Source organism: Chrysemys picta, chromosome 7 (assembly GCF_011386835.1).
Source record: "Chrysemys picta bellii isolate R12L10 chromosome 7, ASM1138683v2, whole genome shotgun sequence".
Taxonomy (NCBI): domain Eukaryota; kingdom Metazoa; phylum Chordata; order Testudines; family Emydidae; genus Chrysemys; species Chrysemys picta.
Window position 1 is genome coordinate 78,636,083 of NC_088797.1, and position 18,151 is coordinate 78,654,233.

Genomic DNA, 18,151 nt, shown 5'->3' on the forward strand with positions numbered 1-18,151 from the left:
CCACCCTGCAATCGCCTCCTCGGCTGGTCCGGGTTTCGCCTTGGCATGTCCTGGATCTGCATATACTCCCGGACAATGCGCGTGGTGTTCATAGTGCTCATAATTGCTGCGGTGATCTGAGCGGGCTCCATGATCCCAGTGCTAGCTATGGCGCCTGGTCTGAAAAAAGGCGCAAAACTAGTATCTGACGGACCAGGGGAAGGAGGGAGGGAGGGCGGGCCGAGTGACGACATGACATACTGGTACAGGGAATTAAAATCAAGAAAGGTGGCTGTGCATCAGGGAGAAACACAAACAGCTGTCACACAGAATGGTCCCCCCAACGATTAAACTGAAAACCCTGGGTTTAGCAGGCTGTTGATTTCACGGAGGAAGCGGGAAGCAAATGAATACAGAACAAATCTATTTTTTACATCTTAAGACGACGGTGCAGCATGACTGATAGCCCTCGGCATCTTCTGGGTGCTTGGCAGCAAATACTGGGTGCTTGGCAGTTAGTGTACTACGATGGCCTTCAGGCCTATTGCACGATCTGCTGCTCAGGGAAGACTCTGCTAATGTATGATGATCCAACTTGTAATAGGGCGGTTACCAGTCGTAATACACCATCTACTGCCAAAAGGCAAAAGGCCAGCCCCACAGCTGCCAGCACCCAGATCGCCGATGAAGGCTACCAGTCATGCTGCACCGTCTACCGCCAAAAGGCAATTAGCTGCTGCTGCTGTGTAGCAATGCAGTCCCACCGCTGCCGGCACCCAGATGACATATGGTGACGGTGAGCTGAGCGGGTTCCATGTTTGCCGTGGTATGTTGTCTGCACAGGTAACCCAGGTAAAAAGGCGCGAATCTATTGTTTGCCGTTGCTCTGACGGAGGGGGAGGGGCCTGACGACATGTACCCTGAACCTTCCGCGACACTGTTTTGCATCATCCGGGCATTGGGATCTCAACCCAGAATTCCAATGGGCGGCGGAGACTGCGGGAACTGTGGGATAGCTACCCATAGTGCAATGCTCCGGAAGTCGACGCTAGCCTCGGTACTGTGGACGCGGTCTGCCGACTAGAGCACTTAGAGCATTTTATGTGGGGACACACACAATCGGCTGTATACAACCGATTTCTATAAAACCGGCTTCTATAAATTCGACCTAATTTCATAGTGTAGACATACCCTCAGTTTCAACAATGAAAAATCAGTGAAGTCAATTTCAGCGTGTTGTTTGTTTGTTACACCTTCTGTGTTGTTTGGGTTTTCAAAACTGCAAATGCAATGTAGGAACATTTTGTATAGAGCTTAGGTTCTGAAAGTTTAGACTGGGGTCAATTTTAAAGTGACATCCCTTTAATTTTGTTATTGCTTAATTTTTAGTTTGTAGCAGATTAAGTGAGATCAGGCAGTTGACCTTTTCACTATTCATCATTTTATATCATCTTATTATATCTGCTCTTTTTCTTCTCCTTCCTAAATGATATAGTCATATGAGCCCTGATCCTACAAACATTGAAACACGTGCTTACTGTTTGAGAAGACTATGGCCCCAACCCTGCAGGCAGTCATTGTACCCACACCTTGTGGTTCTAATACTATTCACTGACTTCTCTGGGGATGTCCTATTTCTGCTTGACCCTATGATGCGGCATCCGCCAGGTGGGGATATAGACCCCTTCTTTCCTAATAAGGGGGTATCTCCACTTTTGCTGGGATCCTCCTGCCCCTCCTCCTCTGATGAAAATCCCTCTGCCCCCCTGCCATGGGTGGCTCCCTCCAGGATGGGTCTCCCTGTGCCATCATGATGGGTATCTCCCCCCTGAGATGGGAATCACCCATACTCTCATTATGGGCTCTATTCCCCCACAACAGGGATCCCTTTTTGTCCACTGTGTAGTGTCTCCCTTAAGATAAGGATCCCCATTATGGAGTGCACCCAGGGTATTCCCTCTGGTTGTCCCCCCCCCATGATGAAGTGTCTTCCCCTAGGGGGAGGTTCACCCTACTCTCCACGATAGACTACTCACCCCAAGAGAATGGGGATCCCTCTGCCTCAGGATGGGGTGTGGCTCCCATGCAGGATAAGTATCTCTATACTCTAATGATGGGGTGTCTCCCTCTGGGATGTTGATCTCCCTGCCAATGATGGTGTCACCGACTCCGTTTTCCAGGGGATCCCCATCCCATGAAGCGGTGCCCCCCAGGATAAGCATCTCTCTGTCCCACCGATGGGGTGTCTTCCCGGGGTTGGAGATTCCGTGCTCCCATTGTAGCGTGTTCCCCCCACCCTCCATGGTGATGGGGTCTCTCTGGGATGGGGATCTCCTGACCCCGATGATGGGGTGAGTCCCGCGCTCCCAGGAGTGGCCGGGGATCCCAGTGGCCAGTGCTGGGTGCCCCTCACCGGGATCCTGGCCCCGCGCCGCCAGGCTCCCTCCACCCCCATGCCGAGGGTCTCCCTCCCCCGGGATCCCCTGCCCCCTCCCCCGGCCCGGGGATATCCCCTGCCCCTCCCGGCGGGCCGCGGGCTGCCCAATGGAGGCGGAGATGCTGTGCGGACTGCGGGCGGGGTGGGGGCGCCGCAGAGCCGCGGCCGGCCCGGGGACTGGCGCACTCGGCGGGGAGCCTGAGGGAGAGGCGGGCGCAGGCAGCGGCGCCGGGGCCGGGACTCTGGCAGGCAGCGGCTGGGATGAGGCGCGGGGGCGGCTGTGGGGGCAGATAGCGTCCCGCGGGGAAGCGGCCGAGTGGGGCTCGGAGCAGAGGCGGGGGCCGCCCGGCAGCGCCATGGCGGCGCAGTGCGACCCGCTGAGCGGCTACCTGCCGCAGCCGCTCTCCGACCCGGGCTCCAACAGCGAGCGGAGCGCCGACTCCCCGCTGCCCGGCTCCGAGGAGGACTCGGCTGGCCCGCGGCCCCTGCGCAGCCCCGAGTGGGGCGAGGAGCGATTCCGGGTGGACAGGAAGAAACTGGAGGCCATGCTGCAAGGTGAGCGGGGTGCGCGGGCGTGGGGGAGCCCCGGGCCGGGGAAGGCGCTGGCCGCCGGGGGCTGGGGCCGCGGGAGGGGAGCGCTGTCTCCCGCTGCTGGGCTAGCGGGGGCGGGAGGTGCGTGTGGCGCTGGGGAAGCTGCGTCCCTGCAGTGGGCTCCAGCGGGTCCCCCTGGCGAGAGGCGGCTGGTCTCTCCCCTGGCAGGGGGTGCCCAGCCGCTGGCCCGGGGCCTGCCCCTCTTGCTGGGAAGGGCTGGGACGCAGGCGGGGACTCCAGCTGTGGACTCGCCTCTGCTGGACCCCCCAGGAGCTGGGACACTTGCTGTTTGACCCCGGGTAGGGGGGCGTAGCATGGCTGCTCCTGCTGGGATGTTCCAGGTTCTGCGCTTCTCCTCAAAGCGGCCCCTAAGAGACCGCGTTAGGAACGGTCCCCAGAGAGAACACTTGAAATGTCCTGGCTCTGAAACTTACTCCCCACCCCCACCCCGTTCCTGTTCCCTAGCACTTCCAATCCCAGATGTGGATAAACTCTCTGCTGTCTGCAGATGTCAGGGCTTACAAACCGAGCTCCTCTTGGGGGTGGGAAGGGATTCTTTCATAAAGCGGTGGAGACTGAGCTCTAGTGTCACCTAAATCTCTTGCAAAATTCATCTTGAGTTACCCTCAGTTCGTAAAAATCTCACTTATTATTAATACAGGTGTCAAATTCTGTCTCTAACAACATCACTTCGCAGTTCTGTGGTTTCACCAGCAGCATCCTAACTATAAACGCTATTAGCGTTACTGGTATTGAAATAAAGCCTTGCTCTACTGTGAAAACTGTAAAAGAGGTTGTAAAAGGTTTCAAGGTAATCTTGAATGTCGTGAGCTACTGGAAAGACTTTAAACGAACAAAAACGAGCTTTCAGCTCATCTGAAGCATTTCAGATTTTTCAGGAATATGACAGTGTTTTGCTACTTAGCATAGTGAGCTTTCATAAAATGGAAGGTTTCAGAATTGCAAGAAAACTTTCCATTTCTGGAGTTTTTTGAATATCAGAGTCCTTTAAATAATTACTATATTCTAATTTGATCTAATATTTTTCCATTTTAGTTGGAGTGTTGCAGTGCAGTTTTTTGAACTGATATATATTATCCATACCATATCACTAAAATAATACACCTAATAGTGTAGTGTACTCTTAAGGTAAATGATTTAGAGGTTATTTTAGGTGAAAAAACTTAGTTTTGAAAACAGTAACTTATTAGATATACATGAGTAGTAATGTTTGATGATGTTTGTGTTAGGCTTAGGATTTGTTATACATTTGTATTGTTTCTTGTGATGAAATCTCTTGCATTTTGTTCCACTGTGTTTTGAATTATGTCACTCTCGTGAAAGTTAAGAAAACAGGTTTTGAAAAAATATTAATACAAATAGAAAATATTGTTTTAAAGGTGGATGTATCTTTCACAGTTGTGTAATTTATTTAGCTTTTCTAATACCTTTTGCTCTGTTCCAATGAGAATGGAGCTGAATTGCAAACTGTTACCTTTAAAATTTCTGAGAGGATAAAGCATATTTGAATTGAATGAGATTATGGAACTTAAAATTGCACTTTTTTAATTTTCTTAAATGTTTTTAGAATGACACATGATAGTTGATCGAGCTTTTTTTTCTTTCTTTTTTTTTTTAAGAGGAGGAACAGGAGTACATTATTAGCATGCATTTAGCATGGCCTGTGCAAGCCACATAATTTTATGGCCACTTATAATTGTGTGATGTATAAATACTGTATACTTGACTGACTGACTTTCTTTTTCAACTGTTCAGGCTGCATTTTTCAAAAATCATAACAGGAGACTGGTAGCTCTTCATTTATGTATTATTTCACGAATGAAAATATTTGCTCTTATGCATGAGAGCAGTCATTCTAAATCTGTAAACATAGTGCTTTTTATTACCGTCTGAATTACTTGAAAATGCACTGAGTAACTTAAAGCAATGTTAGAAAATGTAATCTTTGACAACAGGAAAACAAAATGGAAGAAAAAAATCTGGTCCCATAATTCATATTCCCTGAATATGATAGTTTATAATCAGTGTAATTGGAATTTTGTAATTTAAAATAATAAAGTTGGAAAAATGGTAGAGAGATTGAGGATGAGATAAGGAAGAAATTAATTCCAAGTAAATGCACTATTTTTTTGGATATGTTTTGGAGAAAACATTTTATTTTAGCTAGAGTTATGCCAGTAGTGAACCAACTCCTAAAAATAAAAGGTGTGGGTTTTTTGTTTTGTTTTTGCTTTTTAAAGAATCTGTCAGCTAAAATTGTTCAGTTAATTTCCTGAAAATGTTTTACTCATCATGACCATCACGGAACGTCTGTTTAAATTTTTTTAACACCAATGGTGGTGGTCCGAGGGGGGGGAGAAAGGGAAGAGGATGCTGGATGAAGTAACTAGGAAAACTGGATTGTCTGCCCAAAAACCGTGGTATGACTTGCTAATTATAATGTTTGGAATTTGTTTCAAATGAGATTCTCTCTCCTGGGGGTAGGTTAATCTTTAACCAGTTAATATTTTGTTACTAGTAGAGAAATCTCATTATGTAATAAAGAGTGCAAAGAAGCATACAGTTTTTGTTATAACTAACTGAATTACTTCTAAACTTGTGCTCATCAAAGATGTCTTAAAACTAAATTTTGTAAATTGCACATAGACACTCAAAAGAGGAGGTATTCGTGAACAAATGTCACAAGTTAAAAGTGCTGTAGGAAAATAGAAGGTTTTCTTCACTTTTCCTCCACCAGTAAAATAAACTTCCATTACCTCATCCCACAGCCTGTGTCTTTCTACTGCCTGAGGTGGTAAGGGTGGGAGGGTAAAACAAACCTCATAAACAGAATCCAGTCTGATTATATAGCTGTGCCATCCAGTGATTAATGCATACGTATAACTTAAGAGAAAAAATTGTGATATTGTATGTTATTTCAGCCTAGCATGCATGTGCCATAGATCATTTAAATTGTATCCCTCACACAGTAGTATATTGAACAATAGCATATTGAATTCACAGTAACAAGATTTTTTTGTAAATGTAAAAACTCTGACTACCATCATATTGAATTAATTTCTAGTTAATTGGTATTCTTGCCGGAAAAAATAGACTTGTTAGGAAATGGAATAAAGAGACAAGCATAATAAATTAGTCTTTCTCCATCAGAGATGGAATATTGGTAAAATTAAGTTTGTTGGAAAAATTCAGGAAAGGTACTATGGAATAAAGTTGCATCTTCAATTAATAGTTTATATTCACAGCACTTCCACCCAACTATCTTAAAGTGCTTTACAAACATGAATAAAATCTCTTGATCCTGCTGGATGCTGCTATGCTCCTTTTATAGATGGTTAAGTTAAACACAGACAATGACTTTGCCAAAGTGCCCCAGCAAGTCAACGGTAGAGCTGGCAATAATACCCAGAGCTATGTTCACATTATTATGATCCAGCTTCTAGACAATACTGAATTTCCTTTTTTTTTTTTTTTTTTGTATTGGAGATAACCATCCAGTGAAAGTATAAACTTTGACTTACCAGGGTTTCTAATGGTCTTTGGAACAGAACTACTCTAATGCCTTAGAAATATACCAATAGGAACACATTAAATAGCTCATATGGTCAGATTTCCTTTTTGTTATGTCCAGTGTTATTGCTTGATATTCCTAATGATGATATACATTTAGTGAAACTCTATTTTGTATGCATACTTTACTATGTACTCTATATAGCGTGGTATACAGATTTTTTTTTTATGTAGAACATTTTTCAGTGTAGATCTGTGAACAAATCTCATTAGACAGATTATTTTTGCAAAAAGGAAGCCGGAGTCAAACAGTATGTCAATGATTCTTTCAGTAGTGACATATTGGAAGAAAATCTTTCATAATACATTTGTTGCTGTTGTAAACTAAATCTTAGCAAACGCTCAATTAAGAAAATCATTCCAAAATATTAATTTAATTTGACGCACAAAAATATTACCATAACAACGGGGCACTATAAAAGATTAAATTTACAGAAAGCTGTCCAAAAAGTGTAGTCTGACTAAGGCAGCAGCTATGAATAAATCTACAGACAAGATAGCCTTAATATTAAATAAATAAATAAATAAAACCAAAACTCAAACAAACCAACCCCAAAATACATTAATAGATTAGGTGTCTTACTAAATCAATTTTTAAAACGATGACAGATATAATGTGCTTTCTGTGTCATACCTCAAAATAGGTTTTGAATATTGTACACCTGTGTATGGTATATAGCAATGGTTCTCAACCTTTCCAGACTACTGTTACCTCTTTCAGGAGTCTGATTTGTCTTGCGTTACCCCCGAAGTTTCATCTCACTTAAAAACTACTTGCTTACAAAATCAGACATAAAAATACAAAAGCGTCACAGCACACTATTACTGAAAAATTGCCTACGTTCTCATTTTTACCATATAATTATAAAAAATCAATTGGAATATAAATATTGTACTTACATTTCAGTGTATAGTGTATACAGCAGTATAAACAAGTCATTGTCTGTATGAAATTTTAGTTTGTACTGACTTCGCTAGTGCTTTTTATGTAGCCTGTTGTAAAACGAGGCAAGTATCTAGTTGAGTTATTGTACCCCCTGCAAGACCTCTAAGTACCCCCAGGGGTACACATACCCCTGGTTGAGAACAATTGGTATATACATATCTTGTATATTTATGATGTGTCTGACACTGTAGTATCAAGGCAATTAAAATTAACATTTTAGATAAGTATAGTAGGGAAATTCTGTAGATACCCTAATGATACTTATTTTTCGTTATCCTCTCTTGCAGTGTGGGAAAATATTAGAATGTGTCTCTGTCAAGACATCCAATTTACCACCACCTTTAAAAAACAAAACACAAACAAAAAAAACCCAAGCAAGCAAAAATACCTAAACACACCAAAAACTAGACCCTCCCCCCATGTTTAAGTTCTCACGTTTGTGCCATAGTCCTACTTGACGGGACTCCTTTTTGATCCAATAGATACTCACTTTTAAATATGCTCATTGTTGTCAACAGTGTTGTTGTTGAAACTGTTCAGAAGTACTTTGTTTGGATAGGTCACCGTTCGGTGCATTGCCTTGTACTCATCTAGGGAGAAGGCAGAATATTGTTGCTTTGAACCCTGAAGCCCCTAGAAATTTGCCATTGGTCCCCCGGGCTTGCTTGCCATAGAACACTGTATTAAGGTAGAACATGACTTGAGGTTCTTTGAGTTGGTCCCCATGCCCAGTTAGTCTAATGTTGAACATGTCCCTGTCTATGCTGATGATTCCCCAAGATTGTGGTCTATCTTGATTAATTTTCAAAAAGGCAAACCTTATTTGACTGTATACCGACTTTGTACAAAGTAATTGATAAGGCAATTATTGATTAATTTTTAGGCTTTAATGATAACATTTCATACAGAATTAATATGAAATGTCTATACAAATCTCTCAAATAATTGTTGGTAATTCTGCATAGCTTACTATTTTTTCATCCTCCTCCCTCTTTCCAAACTCCCAATGGGCACAATTTTTCTTCTTAGATCCTCTCCTCTGATTATTATCCTCTGGCTGATTGGCAGAATGTTTGTTGCCTGCAAGAATGAATGCTCACAAACTGGGAATACCTTTCTCCAGAGTACATATCAGTCCTTTCTGACTGGGGTAAGGCAAAAACTTTAATAGCAATGTAGCTCTAATAATTCCAACAGTTCATCTTAATAAAGTTGCTTCTAAATTAGAGTCTAATGATCATATTTCTTTTGCATTTTGAATTCATATTTTACTGAAAGTAAAATGCCTTAGATTGCTTTGTTCAGAATTTATGCTGGTGGATGATTGTGTCTGATATACTTCAGCAATAATTCAAACAAGGCCTGGTTATTCTGTATTTGATCATTTGCATATTTTTTTCTATTCTCAAATGATCTTTCATGCAAAACTATAAGTAACTGGATAAGGAAAATACACTCTTTTCAGTAATTATACAAATAGGTATGAAAGTTTTCTTCTCATACTACCCACATTCCTATAACAGAGTCTGGTTCTGCTGACAGGGTAATACTGAATTCTCTGTTTATACATTTCCCCTTTACTATTTTGATTTCATTTATTTAGCCTATGATACTTTAAGTTTGGCTGTCTGGAATATTGAAAGTCCTAGGGAAGGAAGACTAGGACTACAAAAATCCTAGCAAAGTTGTGTTGATACTCAGCCCTTATGCTTCAATACAGTGGTTCTCAAACTTTTTTTTTTTTCGCGAACCACTTGAAAATTGCTGAGAGTCTCGGACCACTTAATGATCTTTCCAAATGTTGTTTGTACTGTTAGCTAACTATTGTAAAGCGCTTTGGATAAAAGCGCTATATTTAAAAAAACAACCTTAATAATAAACTTTTTTTGTTCTACAAATAAAAGTGCAGAACTCATATTTTAATATCAGTAGTCTTACCTTTCTAATGCTATGGATGTGCCCTCTGTCCCCCACCACAGCAGCCACAGAGCTGAGGCTGGGAAGGAGGGCCGTCTCTCCCCAGCAGCCGCAGCCCTGGAGTTGGGGAAAGTCGCCTCTTTCTCTGGCTGCCACAGCCCTGCACATCCCAAATTCCCCCCACCCCCTTTTTCTACTGCCCCCTCCCACTACCCCTTATTCCCCCCAAGGCCACCACCTCACCTTACATGTGCGTCTTCTCAGGGTCCAGACACCTACTTAGTGGAGCCACACCTGCGCGGCTCCACTAATTAGGTGGGTGGCCCTTCATTCTCTTGTGTGTGGCCACCCAGGCACGCACCTTAGAGAGAACTATTTGCGGACCATCTGAATGGAGCTCGTGGACCACAGTTTGAGAGCTTCTGTTTTAATACAATCATGGTTTATAGCAGAAGAGTACTCACTGAAGACCTGAGTTTAGTAGTTTTTGTGCTAGGTAGCTGCTTTGTTGCACAATCAAACTCAAATAGTGGATGCCTGATTTTATAGGGCATTATAGTCCTTGTAAAACTGGCAAATTGTATAGTATCTATAAATGTATATTGTAAAAGCTGGATTTAAATTGTGCAACAAAATTGATTATTAAGCTTCCTTTTTAGTATTTTTCATTTGGAAATGAACTGTTTTAACATAAGGGGCAAAGATGCTTCAGTGATTGGCAAAGATAGAAATTTATCACATAAACCAATCAGAATCTTAAGAAAAATGTATAATAATGATAGCTATCAACTACCTAGAATATGTTGTATAAAGGAACATTTTTGCCATCCTTTGATATAAAGAATGGTGTACTATGTTGGTAATTTCAGACATGGGCAGTTAGAATTCGACTGACTTAACGTTCTGACATTTGAAATGCCAAATGTACAAGTGTTGCTGGCAGGGATGCAGAGCAGAAGGCTGTCTTCCCTGTAATAGTCTTTGCTAGTGAGAACCTCACACTGACTCATTAAGAAGAATAAAATTTAAGATACTATCTCTCTTTGTAGACGCTTAAAAAGTTCTTCTACTAAAATCTCTGACTCTTGTCGTTTTTACTTTCCAATGCATAAAAAGTATTCTGGATAAAAACATAGTAGTGTGGTAAGTGGAACCTTTCTAATAGCATTTAGTTTTGGTGTTAACATATGTATAGCCGAAAAGGTTTGGATATTTTTCTAGCTTTCAAATCCCAAATGTGCTGACTAGACTTTTCTATATTTTTTTATATCTGTGTGTGTGAGTGAAATGATTTTTGGTGACTTGTAGTTTAAAAATGTTCTTGCATTCCGTTAACAATTGTAATAATATCACTTTCTCAAGTTTCTGTGTTTTTTAAGTAGTACAACAGGCTATCATGGTTTGGCATGAACTGCTGAGTTAAGTATTGCTGGCTTGCACATTCCTTTTGGTTATATTATAATCTTTACCTCCATTGGAAAATCTGCCCTGTTTAGAGTACTTATTTCAGGCTGTTTGGCTTTGTGCCTGTCGGCTGTTTAGCAATGAAACATACTTGTTTCTTATTTTCAGATCTTTGTGTAGTAGAATTATTTGTGAAGTGCTTCTTAACCATAGTGAAACATCCACTTTAAATGCTTGACAGTAGAAAATAATGATGGGCATGCTCTGTAGCTCTAAATATCATATCTGAAATATTTTAATTTATTAAAAATAGTTTCTAGTTCTAAATATGTGGGAGTCATAATTAATATGCTGTCTAAAGTCTGAGTGCTTCCCTTCAGTTAATTGATGTAGTTTCAGGAATCGTGTTTGTGATTAAATGTGCAAACTTAAAAGGTGGCTTCTTTGAGACTTAGCCTTCCTTTCCAAAGTTCCCACCTCCTGTGTGTAAGCCATGGAGTTATGAACATTTGTAGTGGACAAAACTACTAGATTGTGTTGAAACAGCTGAATGAGTTGAAAAGGGAGATGTACATTTATAAGTTTCATAGAACAGAATGAACTAGAATGCAGTAATTACGGTATTTTGATCTCTACTATACAATTATTTTAGTGGGATAATGAACTTCTACAAGCAGTGCGACATTTGGATCAGGGCCCTTGCAGCAATCTTTACATTGACTTCAATGGGTTTTGGATCAGGCCCTTAAAAACTTGGCTAGTTTCTTGAAGTCTGAAATATATTATATAAAAGTAGCATTCCTTCCAGGTTAGGTCTGATATTAATGCCCAGGTGTTAATTTTTCTAGTTTAGATCAACATGACCATTTTACATGGGATAAGTAAAATAACCAGATACAGTGCTGCATTGATTTGCATAACTGATTTATGTGAAGTGGGGCTGATTTACCAGTGATCTTGTTTTTATTTGGAAAGAATGTTTAGAATGTTCAGTATAGAATGTTTTCCCCAATAATGTGTTCTGTTTGGGTTTTATGTTGAGGTTTTGTTGGAATTGCAGGAGGTATTTTTTTGTAAAGGCAGAAGTAAGTAATCAACAGCAGTACCTTCATTTATTTTAAACATAACATGTTTATTCACTTGGCAATGGAGTATAGTGGAACTTCAGCCTTAGACACCACTGTTCAACTTAAAAAAAAAAAAAAAAAAACACAGGGGAATCTCTAAAAAGTGGCTGTCATCACAGCTCTAGTGTGATAACACCTGCTTGCTGATGTGATCTTAATAGATCCCTGAATGCACAGGGAACTGGCCATGATGGTAGCAGTAGTGCTGTGCCTGTCACCTTTTTCATCCTTCCCGTGAAGGATCTGAGTATTCTGCCACCATTGTGGTGCAAGATTGACCAATAATGCTTATGTTAGGGTTGTCAACCTTTTAAAATAATCCTGTTATGTGTGTCCGCGTGTATGTAGAAAGAGTCAGGCCTGGTGAGTAGGTTGCAAGGGAATGTATATATGTCTCTCTCTTAGTCAGAATGGGAGGCTGGAGGTGGGTGAACGGGATTGGATGTTGCTTACATTAGAGTGTGCAAGTGAGGAATGGGCTGTTGGGCTGGAAAAGAGAATCAGCTATGCACTTTTGTGGCCCAGTAGCAGCACTGCACTCTCATGGCCATGGTGCTCTCGGTCTCTGTGACAACAGCAGCAGAGAACAGCTCTTCCTATTGTGAAAATAGATTGTGTATGTATAATGTATATTATCTAGTTTTCTATATGCTGAGTTGGTTCTCAAGTGGTACATACGATGTAAAATATGCGAAGATGTTTGTTGCATGTTTTAGAAATTGGTATGTGTACACATTGGATTTTTTGGTTCTTGGAGTTTTGCACTCCAGCAGGCACCAAGGCTCTGGGTTCCTGAGAATCTTGAAATACGTGTGCCTATGTAGTGGTTCCCCTGACACTTCTGACTTGGGAAGTGGAGTAGATGAGCTTCTCACATCAGTTTTTGGTCTCTTTCGTCCCATTGGATGGTCAGGAATTACGCCTGACCTGACGATGGAAGTGCCAGTGCAGATCTTGGGAAAATCCCACCAGTGCCTCTTAAGTGTGCGAGTGTATAATTGGCGCATCTGAAGGAGCGCACACTTCATGGAGGAATTGGTGCAATACTTAAAAATACCTCTTAAAAACAAACTAGGTCATAACATTGAACTCACTTAAGTTTTTGAATGTAAAAGGTGGTACATTTAAAATCATAAACTCAGGGTTTTCCAACTTTTAACATGGAAAAATGTTTTATTAATTTAAATTTTTAAAAGTTCCTATATTAAACATCAACAGAGGGTCCTGTGGCACCTTTGAGACTAACAGAAGTACTGGGAGCATAAGCATAAGCATCTGAAGAAGTGAGGTTCTGACCCACGAAAGCTTATGCTCCCAGTACTTCTGTTAGTCTCAAAGGTGCCACAGGACCCTCTGTTGCTTTTTACAGATTCAGACTAACACGGCTACCCCTCTGATATATTAAACATAACTTTGCAACGCATGTACAACCTGGCATTTTCTAGTCTTATACATTTTATTTTTGTAGCTTGATGTGTTGGATTTAAACAAGAAAAATGCTATGCATTTAGACTGTGCAGTGTCACTGTGTTTAGCATTGATTTGGGATCACTACCTTTTGTATCTTCTAACTTTGATTTTAACCATGTTCAGTGGCCTAAGTTAGGTCAAAAATACTTGATGAGCTTGTAGGCAGCAAGAATAGTGCAGCTAAAAATTTCACTTTATAGTTGTCATATTACAGTATGAGAGTTGATTACATATTACAGGGTTGTCATATTACAGGGTTGTCATATTACAGTACGAGAGTTGATGCCTGTCCCCAGAGCAATTTGAAACATCTGCTAGGATCTTGCTGAAAACTTGGTTTGTTTCTCCTACCTTAAAAATGCTGGTAAAATGTAAACAGTTCAATTCTTGCACTCTTTAAACATCAGTGTTGATATTTTTCGTGTCATTTCAAAGAGCAGCTTGTTAGATTTGAAGTGATGTGTATCAACCTTGTCCTGAAATTTGGGAATATGGGATACTGAGTAGAGGAAATGCAGTCAAGTAAGGATCGATTAGTGGCCTGGGAGTCAGACCTGGGTTCCCTGGCTCGCTCTGCCACTCACTTGCTACAATGTGATCTTGAGCAAGTCACTTGGTCTCCCACCCTTTGTCTGTCTTGCATGTTCAGAATATCAGCTTTTCTGGGTGAGGTTTCTCTCTTACCACATGTCTGTATTGTGCCTGGCACAATGTGACCCTGATCTCTAGGTGCTGCTGTAATACAAATAAAAAGTTGAATGTATGATTACTGAAAAATGATTAGATTTGGTTAAAGATCTTTCTTTTGAAAGATAACCACTCAGCTGTGGATAGTAGGTTTGCATGCAAGATTCTCATACATTTAAGAGAAAACCCACTGTTCATTTAAGCAAGTACCAAGTCTCAATTCCTCTCTTGGCTTTTTGCCTGCTGGGAACATGTGTAGACATAAGCTAACCAGGAGCCTTCCATTTTCCATTTGCGAAGCTTCTTTACAGATCAGGCCTTGGAGTCTTCATGAAGTCTCATTTCACTTTTCCATTAAGAGGATACGATAGAATTTCTATAAGAATTGTGTTCTGTGAAAAGTACATAGTAATCAGTATGCTTTAAAGGTCATTCATCAGTAGGGCCCTACCAGATTCATGACCATGAAAAACGCATCATAGACCGTGATATCTGGTCTCCCCCTGTGAAAGCTGGTCTTTTGTATGCTTTTACCCTATACTATACAGATTTCACGGGGGAGACCAGAGTTACTCAAATTGGGGGTCCTGACCCAAAAGAGAGTTGCAGGGGGGTCGCAAGGTTATTTTAGGGGGAGTCACAGTATTGCAACCCTTACTGCTGTGCTGCTTTCAGAGCTGGGCGGCTGGAGAGCAGCAGCTGTTGGCTGGGCGCTCAGCTCTGAATGCAGTGCCATGCCAGCAGCAGCAGCACAGAAGTAAGTGTGGCAATACCATACCATGCCATCCTTACTTCTGCACTGCTGCCTTCAGAGCTGGGCGTCCGGAGAGTGGTGGCTGCTGACTGAGGGCCCAGCTCTGCAGGCAACAGTACAGAACTAAGGGTGGCAATACCATGCCATCCTTAGTTCTGCGCTGCTGCTGGTGGCAGCTCTGCTTTCAGAGCTGGGATCCTGGCCAGCAACTGCCGCTATCCAGCTACCCAGCTCTGAAGGCAGAACTACCTCCAGCAGCAGTGCAGAATTAAGAGTACTAGTACCGAAACCCTGCTACAATAACCTGGTACTCCCCCCCCCCCCCCAACTCCTTTTTGGATCAGGACCCCTACAATTACAACACTGTGAAATTTCAGATTTAAATAGCTGAAATCACGAACTTTATGATTTTTAAAAATCCTATGACCATGAAATTGACCAAAATGGACCGTGAATTTGGTAGGGCCCTATTAATCAGATTACAATATGTAGATATGGAAGGCTCTGTTTCTAGTTCTGTTGATTTTTTTACTGCATTTTTCATCACAAATAGAGTGTGTGTTTGCACACTTCAAAAAATTTTCTAAGAAGTTAGTGGGTATCTGTTGAAGTATGCCATTGGTTGAACTGTGAAATGTATCAGCCTGTGAAGCTAACCTAATTTTTCCTTCATGACCATTATAATGTTGTGGCTTTTTATTATTCTAAGTGCCAAAATGGAGTGGAGCTTTTTAAAAATAACGTCTTTGCTTTTTTTCAAAAATGATAGTGAAATGACTAGACTGATGGTATTAGGAAAAGTTCTTTTCCATTTTTAAAACATTTAAGTAACAATTAATTTGAGTAAATGTGTAAGTAAAACAGCTAATTCTTTTACCATCCCTTAATTCCCCTGTATACAAATTTGATCTCTTGTCTATGCAATATTAAGTGGCAGGCTGAACTATCTGCTCTTCATAGCAACAAGGTGACTGGCAAAAGACAACAATATGCACCCTTTTATGCTGATTTATGTTGCAGAACCTCTGTGCTGCCTGCTTGGCGGAGCAGGTAGTCAGTGCACTGGATTCACCCTGAATTCAGCTGGTTGAATTTTATCCTTGGAAGGAAGTGATGATTTTTAACTTTTTGTAAGAAGGGCTTCAATTAACACTTGAAAAATGAGGATTGTTTAAACATTTCATCTGAGATTAAAAGTGATTCTAGTACCTTTGGAATTTAGAAGTGTGCCAGATAGATCTGGCCTGAATTAGATAGCATTTGAGTAATTAAGTAGCTACAGAGCACGAAATGAAATCAGTAAATAGAACTGGTTCTGAAATTCCTCTTTTCGTTTAAAATACCCTGTTTAGGAGGACTGTAACAGAGTCCAGTAAAATCTTTCACAAATAATGAAACTGTTAAAGATCCAGGTTGGGCTACCTAATTTTTGTCATGTTAGTTTTCTACTGTATAGAGATTTAGGGTTTATCTTTATTGTATTCTGTATTAGTAGTGAAGTTTAAGATTTAGTCCAAATTTAATATTGATACATATTTCCATAGTTTATTTAAAAAAAGACTTAATTGTCATATTCTTCTTCAGAATTTAGAGTTGTGTTGCTTCAATATTGCTAAATATTTACTCCCCCTCTCCCGTTGTGTTAACCAAGTGTCTTTAGGATTGTCTGTTGTGAAATACAGTTGATGGCATAATCTAACCTGTGTTACCCCACTCCCTAATAACATTGTGAATGGGAGGCTTTGATTATATCTATTTTTACTGGCTGTATTCTGTTTGCAGTGTGTATGTATATATTTATGTGGCAGTTGAACATAAGAAATTTGGAAAGTTAAGGCCAACTGTCTTAAGAAATGTAAAAAATGAAATCCTTAGTTTAAAAATAAAACTAATATTAGGTCAATTAAGTGCTGCATTGAAGCATTTTAATGTTATGGAAAACTTTAGTAGACTGAGATGTATTCTGAAGAAACTGCATCTGACCTGTATGCTAAGGTAATTGAGATGCTTGATGGAGCATAAACTGGGACTCTGAAAAATAGATGCCATAAGCCATTTCAGATCTACAGTGTGCATAGATTTTTGCATTCTAATACAAAACTATAATATTTGCATTTTAATACAAAACTTTAATAAATAAATTAAAATTAATGGTTTTACAAAAACCTATTCTTCTGAGAGAGTGCATATCTCCTTTTTTTTGGCTGCTGTTCCCCCACCCCTCCACACCCAGGGCCGGCTCTAGGCACCAGCAAAGCAAGCAGTTGCTTGGGGCAGCAAATTTGCAGGGGCGCAAGAATCCAGCATGGGAGCTGAGAACCAACAGGAGGTCCTGGGAGCTGTAGTTCCTTAGTTAGCTCCCTGCCTATAGAGCCAGCCCTGGAGCAGGGAAAGAACTACATTTCCCAGCATTTCCTTGGCTGCAATTAACAGGAAAGGGCAGGGGAAGGAGTGTGGAACTGAAACCTCATGCTGCAGCTTGCTGTGAACCTAGAGCCAGCTCTAGGTTTTTTGCCGCCCCCCACCGCAGCCCTGGCTCCCCCGCACGCCCGTGTTGCCCCAGCCCTGGACTCTCTCCCCTCCTGCATCTCCTGCCACCCCATCCCTGGGCTCTTCTCACCCCCCCCCCCCCCACACCCGCACCTTCTGCTGCCCCAGCCCTGGGCTCTTCCGCCACCCGCATCTCCTGCCACCCCAGCCCTGGGCTCTTCTCTCCCCCTCCACGCACCCGCACCTCCTGCCGCCCCAGCCCTGGGCTTTTCTCCCCCCACACACCTGCACCCCCTGCCGCCCCAGCTCTGGCCCCCACCTGCATCTCCTGCCGCCCCAGCCCTGGGCTCTTTCCTCCCGCTCCCCCCTGCACCCACACCTCCTGCCGCCCCAGTTCTGGCCCCCACCTGCACCTCCTGCTGCCCCAGCCCTGGGTTCTCCCCTCCCCCCCCCCCCCCACACCTCCTGCCGCCCCAGCCCTGGGCTCTTTCCTCCTGCTCCCCCCTGCACCCACACCTCCTGCCGCCCCAGTTCTGGCCCCCACCTGCATCTCTTGCTGCCCCAGCCCTGGGTTCTTCCCCCCTCCCCCGCACCTCCTGCCGCCCCAGCCCTGGGCTCTCGCCCAAAGAAAGAATTGGGTGGACTAAATGGACAGTGCACCTCTCTATCTGAAGTCTAGCAAGGGAGGTACGTGGATCCCACTAGAATTTAAAATGAAAAGTAAGGGAGGGGAGGCTCTGGACCTGGGCAGCTTTAGA

The 18,151-nt window shown here is 42.2% G+C and overlaps 1 protein-coding gene across 3 annotated transcripts in view; it reads left to right on the top strand.

The window, feature by feature from the left end:
• The first annotated feature begins 2,589 nt into the window (after positions 1-2,589).
• BICC1 (BicC family RNA binding protein 1) overlaps positions 2,590-18,151 on the top strand; it is a 207,755-nt gene continuing 192,193 nt past the window's right edge. Inside the window, exon 1 of one of the 3 annotated variants that reach the window (XM_042854730.2) lies at positions 2,590-2,971. In XM_042854730.2, the coding sequence (XP_042710664.1) occupies positions 2,773-2,971 (199 nt within the window). In that variant the 5' untranslated portion in view covers positions 2,590-2,772. The remainder of the gene's footprint in view (positions 2,972-18,151) is intronic. The other 2 variants (XM_005307461.5, XM_065551853.1) reach the window with 2 other exon arrangements.